Below are 14,271 nucleotides of genomic sequence, written 5' to 3'. Positions count from 1 at the left end.
AACAATCCGATGAGGTAGATAATATCCTTATCCCTGTTCTACAGAAGAGGAAATTGAGGCTCACAGAGGTGAAATAATCTGCCCAGAAAGTAACCTAGCTAGTAAGTGATGGATCCAGGGCTGATGGCCGGGCATCCTGATGCCAGGCCTGTGATTTTGGTCCCTTTGCTTTTCTGCAGCTTTTGCTTGTGCAGATGCAGCTCAGCTTGACTGGAGCTCAGCACTGGTGGAGGGGTCTCATAGGAAGTACCTAGAACCAGACTGGGTACCTGGTTGGACTGATTTCACCATCCCTGTGGAGCCACTGAAGGTTCTGGGAAACAGAGTAAAGTGGTCAGGACTGTGTTGTATCTGCCAGATGCCCTGGAGAAAGCACTTAAATTTAGTCTGTTATTCTTTAAACACAGGGTTTCTCAACCTCGGCACCATTGACATTTGGGGCCGAATCATTCTTTGCTGCGGGGGGCTGTCCTGTGCACTGTAGGATGTTTAACAGCAGCCCTGGCTTCTATCCGTTAAATGCCAGTAGCATCTCCTGCATAAGCTGGGGTACCCCAAAATATCTTCAGATATTGCCAAATGCCATCTGAGGGGCAAAACCACCCCTGCTTAGAACCACAGCAGTAGGACCCATTTCTTTCCTAATCTCCCCTCTTCTCTTCTTCGCCCAGGGCTTCGGGAGTTTTTCCATCATGATTATTGCCTTGCTGGGTTTTGCCATTTTCTTGCTCCATTGTACAAGTTGTGAGAAACCTCTAGAAGGACTCATCTCCTCCTCAGCCTGGCGCTTCACACACTCCCTTTATAATGCGACCATCTATGAAAACTCAGCTCCCAAGACCTATGTGGAGAGCTCTGAGAAAATGGGCATCTACCTCGCAGACCCCCAGTGGGCAGTGAGGTACCGGATCATCTCTGGAGATGTAGCCAACGTGTTTAAAACAGAGGAGTATGTGGTGGGCAACTTCTGCTTTCTGAGAATAAGGACAAAGAGCAGCAACACGGCCCTTCTGAACAGGGAGGTGCGAGACAGCTACACCCTCATCGTCCAAGCCATAGAAAAGACCTTGGAATTAGAGGCTCTGACCCGTGTGGTGGTCCACATCCTGGACCAGAATGACCTGAAGCCCCTCTTCTCCCCACCTTCATACCGAGTCACCATCTCTGAGGACATGCCCCTCAAGAGTCCCATCTGTAAGGTCAGAGCCACGGATGCTGACCTGGGCCAGAACGCCGAGTTCTATTACACTTTTAACACAAGGTCGGAGATGTTTGCCATCCATCCCACCAGTGGCGTGGTCACCTTGGCTGGGAAGCTCAACGTCACCTGGCGAGGGAAGTATGAGCTCCAGGTACTGGCTGTGGACCGCATGAGGAAGATCTCAGAGGGCAATGGGTTTGGCAACTTGGCTGCACTTGTCATCCATGTGGAGCCTGCCCTCAGGAAGCCTCCAGCCATCACCTCAGTGGTCTTAGCTACACCAGGGAGCAGTGAGGATACCACCTATGCCACTGTAGTGGTAGATGCAAAGAGCTCAGGTGTTGACATGGACTCACTGGAAATTGTCGGTGGTGACCCTGGAAAGAACTTCAAAGCCATCAAGTCTTATGCCCGGAGCAGCGAGTTCAGTTTGGTTTCTGTCAAAGCCATCAACTGGATGGAACACCCTCATGGGTTCAACCTCAGCCTGCAGGCCAGGAGTAGGAACATACCTTCTTTTTATTCCCAGATCAGGGGCTTTCATCTACCCCCTTCCAAACTGGCTTCCCTCAAATTTGAGAAGGCCATTTATAAAGTGCAGCTCAGTGAGTTTTCCCCTCCCGGCAGCCGGGTGGTGATGGTGAAAGTAACCCAAGCCTTCCCCAACCTGAAGTATGTTCTAAAGCCATCCTCAGAGACTGCAGGGTTTAAACTGAATGCCCGCACAGGGCTGATCACCACCACAAAGTTCATGGATTTCCATGACCGATCCCACTACCAGCTACACATCAGAACCTCACCTGGCCTGGCCTCCACCACTGTGGTCATTGACGTCATGGACTGTAACAACCATGCCCCCATGTTCAACAAGTCTTCCTATGACGGCACTTTTGATGAGAATATCCCTCCAGGCACCAGTGTTTTGACTGTTACTGCCACAGACAAGGATCATGGAGAGAATGGATATGTCACTTACTCCATCAGTCGCCCAAACACTGTGCCCTTTTCTATCGACCCTTACTTGGGGATCATCGCCACCTCCAAACCCATGGACTATGAGCTCATGAATAGAATTTACACCTTCCGGGTACGTGCATCAGATTGGGGATCCCCATTTCGCCAGGAAAAAGAAGTGTCTGTTTCTCTTAGACTCAAGAACCTGAATGACAATAAGCCTATGTTTGAAGAAGTCAACTGCACTGGGTCTATACACGAAAACTGGCCAGTAGGAAGATCAGTAATGACTGTATCAGCTATAGATGTGGATGAGCTTCAGAACCTAAAATACGAGTTTGTGTCAGGCAATGAACTAGAGTATTTTGATTTAAATCACTTCTCCGGAGTGATATCCCTTAAACGCTCTTTTAGGAACCGTACTACTGATCAACCCATCAATTTTTCCCTGAAAATTACAGCCTCAGATGGGAAGAACTATGCCTCACCCACAACTTTGAATGTTACTGTAGTGAAGGACCCTCGTTTTGAGGTCCCTGTAACGTGTGATAAAACAGAGGTATTGACACATTTCACAAAGACCATTCTGCACTCTGTTGGGCTTCAGAACCAGGAGTACAATGATGAGGATTTCACTTCCTTAAGTGCATATCAGATCAATCATAATACCCCACAGTTTGAGGACCACTTCCCACAGTCCATTGACATCCTTGAAAGTGTTCCTCTCAACACTCTCCTGGCCCGCCTCGCAGCCACTGACCCTGACACTGGCTTTAATGGCAAACTGGTCTATGTGATTGCAGAGGGCAATGAAGAGGGCTGCTTCGACATTGACCTGGAGACAGGATTGCTCACGATAGCTGCCCCCTTGGATTATGAAGCCACCAGTTTCTACATCCTCAATGTAACTGTGTATGACCTGGGCACTCCCCAGAAGTCCTCCTGGAAGCTACTGACAGTGAATGTGAAAGACTGGAATGACAATGCACCCAGATTTCCTCCTGGTGGGTACCAGGTAACCATCTCGGAGGACACAGAAGTTGGAACCACAATTGCAGAGCTGAAAGCAAAAGATGCTGACTCGGAGGACAATGGGAGGGTTCGCTACACCCTGCTAAGCCCCACGGAGAAGTTCTCCCTCCATCCCCTCACTGGGGAACTGGTTGTCATAGGTCATCTGGACCGGGAATCAGAACCTCAGTATATACTCAAAGTAGAGGCCAGGGATCAGCCTAGGAAGGGGCACCAGCTCTTCTCTGTCACTGACCTGATAGTCACATTGGAAGATGCCAATGACAACTCTCCCCAGTGCATTACAGAACTCCGCAGGCTGAAGGTCCCAGAGGATCTGCCCCCAGGGACTATCTTAACATTTCTGGATGCCTCTGATCCTGACCTGGGTGCTGCGGGAGAAGTACGATATGTCCTGTTGGATGATGCCCGTGGGACTTTCCATGTGAACCTGATGACTGGGGCACTCAGTCTGGAGAAAGAGCTGGACTTTGAGAGGAGGGCTGGTTATAATCTGAGTTTGTGGGCCAGTGACAGTGGGAGGCCCCTGGCCCGCAGGACCCTGTGTCACGTGGAGGTGATTGTCCTAGATGTGAATGAGAATCTCCACCCTCCCCGCTTCACCTCCTTTGTGCAACAGGGCCAAGTGCAGGAGAACAGCCCCTCCGGAACCCCTGTGATGGTAGTGGCTGCTCACGATGATGACAGTGGCTTGGACGGGGAGCTCCAGTACTTCTTGCGGGCTGGCACCAGCTTTGCAGCCTTTAGCATCAACCAAGACACAGGTACTGGTATTGGGATAGGACTGGGAGTACCAGGTGCTAAGAGGGGATGGGCCTAAGGGAAATCAGGGGTCCTGAAAGAAGTCAGGCTATAGGCTAAAAAGAAGAGCAATAAATAGGGATACTCCTTCCTGTCCCTTTCATTTTAGTTTATATTTATCATTTTATGTATATATACACCACACATATATATGTGCATATGTGTGTATGTATATCCATTTAAGTTGAATCAACCATCTCACACACATGTACATACACACACACATACACATAAACATATACTACATATATATGCTTATAAAAGTAACGCATTGTGGTTATAAAATTTTAATATATAATTCAAAAATGAATGTTTCTTTGTGTCACTTCTCCCCAGATATAATTTCTATTAATAATATGGTCCATAATCTTCTAAGTTTTTCCTCTTTATATCTGATATATTGTCACTTTTCATTTTATTATTAGGAAAACATAATACAATCGGCACTAATTCTGAAATTTACTCTTGTCACATAATGTGACACCAGGATATCTTATGTGTCAAGACACATATATTTGTTTCATTCTTTTCTAATGGTTGCATTTATTCATATACTTTTACTCATATGCATAAGTCGCTATAGGAAAAACTTAAAAATGCAGTTCTTAGGTCAAAGGATAATGCATATTTTCAGGGTTAATAGATATTTCCAAATTGTCCCCCTAAAAGGTGGCACCTTAGTTCCTTTAAGCTCCATAGAAAATATGTGTAATTCAGCAAAAACTTACTGAGCACCCTCTACTTGTGAGGTCATGAGACAGACACCTTGGGGGAGGGGAGATCCCAGTGAATAAACGTAGGTCATTCTCCTTGAGGAGTTTACACTCTGATGGATGATTTATCTCCAGGGTTAAGGGCAAGGTGTTGTGGCAGAAAGATTAGATTATTCTGAGAGTCAATTCTAGACCCAGCTCTTGCGATTACTTGCTACATGATCTTGGTCAAGTCATGCTCTTCTTTTGGGCCTCAGTCTCCCCTTTTGTCAAAGAAGTAAGGTTCCATCACCTCTAAGATGCTAGGGCTAGGAGCACAGGCCTCACCCTCTCCACCTGGGGCCTTCCAGCTGAGTGTGACCCATGAGAACTCAGGGTGCAAGCCTCTTCTGCTCACTCTTGGATCCTCAATTTCTAAAACTGGCCCACAATAAGCAATTTGTGGAGTGAGCAAACCAATGAATAAAACTAAGTCTCTAAAATCATGAAGAAGATGGAGAGGGGAACAACAACTTATTCATCAAATCCCTAACCCTTGAATTGATATCTGTAAGGACTTGAAGCTTAAAGGAACCAGTCTAAGGACAACTGTAAGGAAATCCCACTTAGAGAATGAGAACTAAATAAACTGGATTTGGGTTGAAGTGGTCAGGAGAAAGCAGGTCAACTATCACAATCTTCTGGAAACCCTGCAAAAGCCCGTAGGCCACAGTCATGGGCCTATTTCAGTAGAGAAAGGCTCTGAGAGATTCTACAATAAGGATATGAATTCCCCCATGTTTAACTCAGCAGCTCCCGCTCCATGTTGGCAAAGTTCCCTTTTCTCAGAGAATACTTACTAATATCCTTTCCACAGTACAGTTTGGGGACTGTTAGGCAAAGTGATTTCTAAAGCTACTTTAAGCTCTAAAATATTTTGGGTTTGATGATCTCCTGTCCCTAGGAATGATTCAGACCCTGGCACCCCTGGACCGAGAATTCACATCCTGCTACTGGCTGACGGTACTGGCAGTGGATAGGGGTTCTGTGCCCCTGTCTTCTGTCACTGAAGTCTACATTGAGGTTCTGGATGTCAATGACAATCCACCCCAGATGTCCAGACCTGTGTTCTACCCTTCTGTCCGGGAGGACGCACCCTTGCACACCTCTGTGCTCCAGCTGAATGCCTGGGACCCAGACTCCAGCTCCAAAGGGAAGCTGACCTTCAACATCACCAGTGGCAACCATATGGGATTCTTTATTATTCATCCTCTCACGGGTAAGGACCTCAGAATGCTGGATGAATAGGATTCTCTACAACAGTGCTTCTCAAAGTGTGGTCCCAGACCGACATCATGAATGTCACCTATGAACTTGTTAGGAATTCAAGTTCTCAGTCCCCACCTTAGTCCTGCTGAATCAGAACTCAAGGTGGGGCCCAGAAATCTGTATTTTATTAAGATATCCAGAGAACTTTAATGTGTGCTAAGTTTGAGAACCACTGCTTTACAAAGTCTGTCTCTATGGGAAAACAAGAGTACGTCAGCTTTCTTTCCCTGGGGCTTAGGGAAGCTAAGCAGATTATCTGGTGGTCAAGCTGGAACTGTTTCTGGCCTCCAAATGCTCCCAACTGATCCCCTCCCTGGAGTCACAAGCCACAGGTTGAATCTCTTAACTCTAGCTCCAAACTGATCTCAAGCCTGCCCCTGTAGCGGTGGTGACAGAGATCCACTTCAGTGGAGTCAACCACCTCACAAAGATCTATCCTTAGCCTAGGGCCATCTTGGACAGTTTAGAGGGATAATCCAAAGGTTACCAGCTTACAGTCCTTAACCAGAGGTGGCCCACAAAGGTGTTCCTGTTTGGCCCACACAAGCTTTAAACAGTGATTTTTCCAGTTGTTGCCAACATTTAAAAATTAGGACATTTTACAAAACATTCCAGATTTCTGGTTGTTCTTTAAAAAAGCTAGAAGATCTGGCCACACTGACCCCACATCCTGCAGGGCTACAATAGTCTGGAGCCAACAGCAGCTTCCTATACAGACCAGGCGTGTCCTCTGCCCCAATGGTCCCCTCTCTCCCTATTGTATGTCTCCTAGCCTGCTTCCCGCATTTATGCTACCTGCCTGGCTCCCAGCAGAACTTGAGAGCCAGTTCCCACTGCTGCAGGTACTTCTCCAAGGCCACATACTCCTCTTGATGATGATCAGTAACAGCCCTACTGCAGAGAAGGCTGACATTGTCTCCTTCGAACACAACTTCCCATCCTTCAGCTCCAACAACTTACTCTTGTCCTGGAAGGACAGACTCTGGCAAAAGGGGTAAAGGGAAAGGCAGATGGTAGCAGCAGTCTCCCGATCCTGAAGACAAAGGGAGTCAGGAGGAGTGATGGGCCATCGGGGGTGCTGAGGCAGACTGCTGGTGGGGGAGACGAGGGCCTCTGCTGCGACATCTGTTTGGAACCTGTCCTGTTACCCTTTGACCTCAGAGAGTGGATTAGTCCTCTTGGAAGGAGGATGCTTTTCCCTTGAAAAACAGGCCTAAGCTGGCTCTCTGACTGGGCCCACTCTGTCCCTCCCTGTTTGGGAGAGGGAAGAGATCTCTCACCTAAGGCAACAGCTTCTCTCCTTCTTCCAAATCCCTGCTCTGTTTACTGTTAACAGTTCCCTGACACCAGGTCTGGCAAATGCCCCAGAGGACAGAGATGTTCTTAGTCTTCCTGTAGTTGAGGAGAAGAAATTTTTATCAGCATGAATATTTGAAAATTAAAATAATAAATTAACAATGGCTCCCTGCCCCTAGCCCACCTTTCTTATCCTACATTCGTTACTGAGTATCTTGGATGGTTTCCCAATGCCCCTAAGGTAAAGCCAGACCCTGCTGTGTCCCACAGACTTGTGCCTGACCTGGCCCCTGCTGACCTTTCTGGCTTCATCTTGCCTCTCTCACTCTATCACTCCCTAGTTGCAGCCACATGCCCTGCTTCAGTTCATGCTCTCTCCTGGCACAGGGCCTTTGCACATGCTGTTCCTTCTGCCAGGAGTCTCTTCTCCTCTCCTTTTTCAGGCTAACTCCCACTCTTATTTCAGATCTTGGCCCAACTGTCCCTTCCTTAGAGAAGTTTTTCCTGACACTATGCTACACCTCCCAGCAGCATCTACTTTTTAAAAAACACTTATCACACAGAACATTGCATTCATTTGTGTGTTTATTTCATTAATTATCTACGTCCCTCACTGGACTTCAAAGGCATTCCAGAAAAGGAACCTTGACTGATTTGTGCCCACTAGAATATTTCTGGTGCCTGGCATATAGCATGACCCCAATAAATAATTAGGAAATGAGCAAATAAATCTCTGACAGCACCCACAATCTTTGGTTAAGGCCAAGATTCATTTATTCAGCAAACATTTAAAGGTGTCTGCCCTTATAGGGCATTTAAACTGTGTGCTATGGAGAGATGGGAGAATAAATAAAACAATTTCAGGCCTTCAGGAATTCGATCTATCAGGAGCATGAAGATCTGGATAGAGAAAAAACTATAAGAACCAGTGTAAAAACAGTACAGCATCATAAAACATGTGTAGGTATGATGCTGTGACTGTTCAGAGGAGAGAAGGCTGCTCAGTGTAGTGGATCAGCAAAGGTTCACAGAACAGGAATGGTTATGCTCGGCTGAAGGGTGGGGAGAACTGTGACAGGCAGCAGCAGTCTGGGAGGGCACCTGGGCAAGGACAGTGGCAGCAGCAATAGCCAGGAGGGAAGAAGACCCGGGTCTTGCTGAAGACAGAGCAAGTAGGTCCATTTTCTGAAGGCATATCCATTCCCACCACTTATTAACTGTAAGATCTTGGGAAAGTTGCTTAACTGCTCTATGACTGAGTTTTCTTACCAGTAAAAGGGGGACAATTACAGCTACCACCTGGGTGGTTGAGATGATTAAACGGGTTAATAGAGATATATAAGGAGCTTTGAAGAAGTCTGGCTGTGGAAGAGCTCAGTGAGTGGTGGCTCTGCTCATTCTGAGGGAAGGCAGAGGAGGGACAGGAAGCTGGGAAGGTTGGCGGGGTAAGACCCGGATGGCAGTGGGGCACGATGAGAAGAGTACAAGGATCTGGAACCCATTAGAGTGAAATCAACAGTAGTTGGAAAACCACTGGATGAGGAAAGAGAGGAGAGGGAGAGGCTGAGGAGGGCCTGAGATGGGGTGACAGGGGACACTGGTTTGGAGGGCAGGAATGATTAAGAGTGGAATGGCTGTGCCCACCTTGTGCCAGGAGGGTCCTCGGTGGACCCTCACCAGCCCCCTGGGATGGTTCTGCCATGTCCTCATCCTACAGGGGCACTCCCTGGGAGACCTGATGCCGACTTCAGAGTTGGGGATGAGGCTAAGAACAGGGGCAACGCCTGGAGAAGGTGGGGGCCCCTGAAAAGGTCGGGGGAGGCAGTGGTGAGAGAAAGGAGAGAAAGGAAAGAAAAACAAGAGATGGAGGAAGAGTGACTGAGATCCTGAGAAGCAGAGATGGAGAGGGAGAGAGGAAGACATGGGAAGGCAGAGAGAAGAGAAGATGAGGGATAAACAGGGAAAGAGGAGAGAAGAAGGGGGATGAAGAGAGAGCAGGAGGGGGCAGAGAGCAGGACTGCGCCAGAAGGAAGGCTTCCTGACAAGGCCCTCTCATCCCTGCGAGTCCTAGGGGCACCGGATGCCAGCCCTTTCCCATCAGGCCTCTCAGCTGGCGGACAGGCTGGGTGGGCGACCTGAAACAATATTCATTCTATCTGAGAGGAGCGTGCCTTCCTCTCCTACTGGAAGGGCCTCTGGCTGTGGGGCTTTCCAGGAACTTTCGTCCAATCCCTCCCACACCTGCCTTCAGTGAGGGAAGAAAAATCCGGGATGACTTGACTCCATAGCACAAAGGCAAGAACATGCCCCTGACGGAGGTCACTCCTCACACCACACTCCCATTTCCAGCACCGGAGGCCCCGCCCCAACCCCAGACCCCCCTTCCCCTCACAGAGCCCCCATCCCCACACTTCATTCCCTTACTCCATCATTTAATTGCCTAAACAAGATCAAGAAACATTCTGAAAGTTTTTAGACAACCCACTGACTCCTGCTAATAGCTCTCCTTTCACTTAAAAGAGACCTCCCCACCGGGCTACGACCTCTCAGTCTGTGGGCTTGGTTGGATGCCCCTCTGGGGCCCTGACCACCTCAGTCTTGACATCATTGATGCTTGTAGAGAACTGGCACCTTCGCTCCTTTGTGGCCTCAACTTACAGACATAGTGCCTAGAAAATTACAACCAGAGTTCCAGCTCACTAAGTCCACCTTCCTTAATTCACAGAGGAGCTGGGAGGAGTCCAGAGGAGCCCTTCTCCGGCTCATCTGTGCCAGCAGGCATGGGAAGAGCCGGTCCTAGGCCCCAGGTGAATAACAGAGTAACAACAAAGGAGTAAAGGGCCACCCCTTTGTAATTTCTCGTGAACAGAAGGCAATGACCGTGATGCCTGTGGTAAATCCTGAGAAGCTGCCTGTTTTACTCAACAATATATTGTGCTCAGCACCCTCCTAATGGTGAAAGTAGGACGCAGGCAGGAACCACCGATGATACCAACACTTCTGTCATCCTCTCCCCTTCCTCACTTTCCCACCTCTGTCTCCAGGGTTCCATTTCCCCTTCATGTTCTTGCTCTCCAAAGACCAAAAAGATTCCGACCTAGGCTTTGAATGGAACCCCTGAACTTAGCCCAGTAAAATGGCCCTGGAGTTCTGTGCTCCGACCTCCCTCCTACCATCTCTCCCCCAGGTCTCCTGTCCACGGCCCGGCAGCTGGACCGAGAGACCAAGGACGAACACATCCTGGAGGTGAGCAGTGCTACTGAACCCCTTCGCTGGACTGAAAAACCTCCTGAAGGAGGCCAGGCTGGAGCCAAGCCCAGCCTTGGGGCCACATGCACGTCTCCAGACTGTAGCTGAGCAGGGTGCTGACTCAGGGAGGAGTTCCTACTTAAGCTGAATCTTGCTGTGATTGGCGGTGAAGACTCTCCGGGTCTTTGCTGGCACCGTGAAGGGAAGGAATCTGAAACCATGTCTGGGAGGGACAGGAAACACTGACTGATTAGCAACGTCTACAGTGAATGCAGGAAGAGGGAGTACACCCACACTACGTGCTTGTCCAGTCCAGTTTCCAGCCCACCCCCACGGTCCAGAGAGAGTCACTCAAAGTCAAACACTGGGTCAGTAGCAGAGCAAGGATGAAAACACAGATCTCTGTCTTCTAGATATGCTCTTTCTAGGATATCTCTAAAATCACATACGCATTTCTGGTGACCATTCCAATAAGAGGTGTTGGTCTCGACCTACAGGGGATTAAATCAGAAGGGGTCTGGTTACGCCCCTCCTGTGCTGTCCATAACTGATGAGAAGGTATCTCTTCTAGTCTTAAAGACACCAGGTGGGAGGCACACATATTCCTCAGCAGCACTGCTAAATTTGCCTTCTGTGCTCCGAGTTTCTACACCTTCCCTCTGTATGAAACAGGCATTACTAGTAAGAGTAAGCAGCAGCTAAGCGGACTTCTAAGATAAGCTATTTGGGTGGGGGAGGTAATTAAGTTTATTCATTCTTGTATTTATTTATTTATTTTAATGGAGGTACTGGGGGTTGAACCCAGGACCTTGGGCATGCTAAGCACACGCTCTACCACTGAGCTACACCCTCCCCCTTAAATGGCCTTCTAGGGACTGAAGCGTTTTCCACAGTTCAGTAGAGGGATTTGTCTTGAAACATCAAAATATTTACAAAATTTGGAATCATTTAGAGTGTCCTACCTCATACTGATGTGGAGGATGATTTGCCCCTAGATGAAACGGCGCCTGATTCTGAATTTGTTTTAGTGCCTGTGCTGTCTCTGGATTTCATTTCAGGCATCAGGCCACAGGTCTGACTCCAAAAGTACCACCTATGCCTCCATAAACAGCTTCTCCTTTGTTTTATTCTAACCTCCAGTAGCTTAAGGAAAGCAGAGAACAAAGCTTCTCTGAGAATTCTCTGAGAATTACGAGCAAATAAAAAGTAAATGGTCTCTGCGAGAAATGGCCCATGGGCCTCCCAAGTAAAGAGCTTCAGCTTTTGTCTAGAGCCTCTGCAACTCTGTCTTCTTCCAGTCCTTTCTGGTTTCTTTCTCTGTTCTTGTTTCCTGTGGGTGAGGTTACCAGAGAGCTGGCTTCCAAGTACGTGAGCTTATAATAATAAAAACCACAAGCACATACCACAGAACAGACTGACTGATAGGTCCAGGCTTTCAAAGGCAGGGGTAGTGGCAGGGTTGTAGTGGGTGGCGATACATCTTCATTGCTTTGTATCTGTCAATTCATGCTGGATTCTGTCCCCAGGTGACTGTGCTGGATAATGGGGAGCCCTCCCTGAAGTCCACCTCCAGGGTGGTGGTGCGCATCTTGGACGTCAATGACAACCCCCCTGTCTTCTCCCACAAGCTCTTCAATGTCCGCCTTCCAGAGAGGCTGAACCCGGTGACCCCTGGGCCTGTGTACAGGCTGGTGGCTTCAGACCCAGATGCGGGTCTTAATGGCAGGGTCATCTACAGTATCGAGGAGAATGACGAGGGGGGCTTCAGTATCGACCCGGTCACAGGTGTGGTGTCATCCAGCAGTACCTTCACAGCTGGAGAGTACAACATCCTCACGGTGAGGGGTGGATGCAGGCTGTGGAGGGGGTGTGGCATAACTGGCTAAGGATGTTCTTTGAGGATACAGGAGGAGGAAGACAGCCATGAGGCATGATGGAGGTGGTACCTCCCTCCGTGGCTTTCTCCCAGAGAAACGGAAACTCGACTTCAGCCAAAAGCTCAGAATTCTGGGCCTTTCTCTTTGAGGGCAATAAGGTCCTTGCCTGGAAAATCCACTCTATCCTTAGAGATAAGAATTTTGATGAGGGTAGCAGAGGCTTTGGAATCAAGATAAGCCTGGGTTCCAACCATAGCACTGCTTGTGTGGACTTGGACAAGTCATTTAACCCTGTGAGCCTTGGTTTTATCATCTGTAAAATGGGGATAAGAACACATTCATTGTAGGAAGCCCATAAAGCAAGTGACTAGGGCTTGGGGCTGTCATCTCAGTAGCCTGAATCCAATCCCAGCCTCACCGCTGGCCAGGCAGACAAGCCTCAGCAGTTGAACTGGGCTGAGCCTCAGTTTCCTCCTGCAAAAGGGAGGTGGTAAAGGTACCTCTCTGAGGGCTGTCATGAGGATTAAATAAGATATTGCACATATCGTTCTTAGCGCAGGGCCTGATCACAGTGAGAGCTCAATAAATTATAGTCTTTTATGGTTTGGGGAAGGGTAAAGGGTCCATGCATGTTAAATTCAGTTTAGGAACTAGTAAACAGAAGGCCTTCAGTTAATAGTAGCTTTGATTCATTTTTTTCATCATTTGATTCAAGTTTCATGTGAAACTTTTCACAAGGTTTCACTAACTATGAAAGTTTGACTCATAGTTTCAGAACCATGAGTTTCTGAGCACAGTTCTATGTTCTGTTCACCACTGTGCCCCCGACAACTGGCATGGTCCTTGTTTCCAGAAAGCCCTCAGCTGTGTTGAATGGATAAATTAATGAATGAGAGGCCAGTTCAGTCAGTCACAGGGTGCTCTGTCTCTTGGCCTGGCCGCCTGGATCTTTTGTTTCTTGGCCCCAGCCCTACAGATAAAGCTTCAATTTCAGTTTTGGAATCTTTTCAGATCAAGGCAACAGACGGTGGGCAGCCACCACTTTCGGCCAGTGTCCGGCTACACATTGAGTGGATCCCCCAGCCCCGGCCCTCTTCCGTCCCACTGGCCTTTGACGAATCCCACTACAGCTTCACAGTGATGGAGACAGACCCCGTGAACCACATGGTGGGGGTCATCAGTGTTGAGGGCCGACCTGGTCTCTTCTGGTTCAGCATCTCAGGTGAGGGCCCAAGGAGGGCCAGCCCCTCCTATCCTTACAGACCACTCTAGTCCTCATGGCACAGTCCTTTTGAGCCCTGTCAAGGTCACACTTTCCAGCAGCCACTGTTTTGGCCATGAATGGTGACTGCCTCTTCCCTGGTTCTCTGCGGCAAGGGGTAGTCAGGGTACCACTTCTGCCAAGCTTTCCTTCCACACCAGCTGTGACCTCAGGTGGAACCTCCATGGTCTCACTGGTAACCCCAGCCAAGAGCCAGACAGGGCCTCAGCTACCCCGAGTTCCTGAGAGCCCTAAGATGGTGGTCCAGACACACACACACACACACACACACACACGCACATCTGCATACAAATTTAGGGGGTTTATAGATTCTCTGAAACCCAGCCAGGGATTCCAGGTTAAGAATCTCTAATCTAAGAGTTTCAGTACCACCTGGACCATGAAGTCCAATTACAGAGATTCCCAGGCTGCTTCAGAGATTGGGTACCAACCTGTCTCAAGCTTTCTGACCTCCTGGATTCACTTCCAGTACCGATTCACTGCTTGTTTTAAGTGTTTGGGGTTTTTTTTGTTGTTGTTGCTGCACAAAGTTAATACATGTACTCTATAAAACATTTA

The 14,271-nt window shown here is 48.4% G+C and overlaps 1 protein-coding gene across 1 annotated transcript in view; it reads left to right on the top strand.

Moving 5' to 3' along the window:
* Positions 1–686: 686 nt before the first annotated feature.
* FAT2 (FAT atypical cadherin 2) overlaps positions 687–14,271 on the top strand; it is a 51,417-nt gene continuing 37,832 nt past the window's right edge. The window contains exons 1-5 of the mRNA XM_064484464.1: positions 687–3,951; positions 5,645–5,959; positions 10,493–10,551; positions 12,081–12,392; positions 13,443–13,653. Of these exons, the coding sequence (XP_064340534.1) occupies positions 693–3,951; positions 5,645–5,959; positions 10,493–10,551; positions 12,081–12,392; positions 13,443–13,653 (4,156 nt within the window). The 5' untranslated portion in view covers positions 687–692. The remainder of the gene's footprint in view (positions 3,952–5,644; positions 5,960–10,492; positions 10,552–12,080; positions 12,393–13,442; positions 13,654–14,271) is intronic.

This window comes from Camelus dromedarius, chromosome 3 (assembly GCF_036321535.1).
Source record: "Camelus dromedarius isolate mCamDro1 chromosome 3, mCamDro1.pat, whole genome shotgun sequence".
Lineage (NCBI taxonomy): Eukaryota > Metazoa > Chordata > Mammalia > Artiodactyla > Camelidae > Camelus > Camelus dromedarius.
Note: the sequence above shows the minus strand (reverse complement) of the source record. Positions and strands in the feature narration are given on the sequence as shown.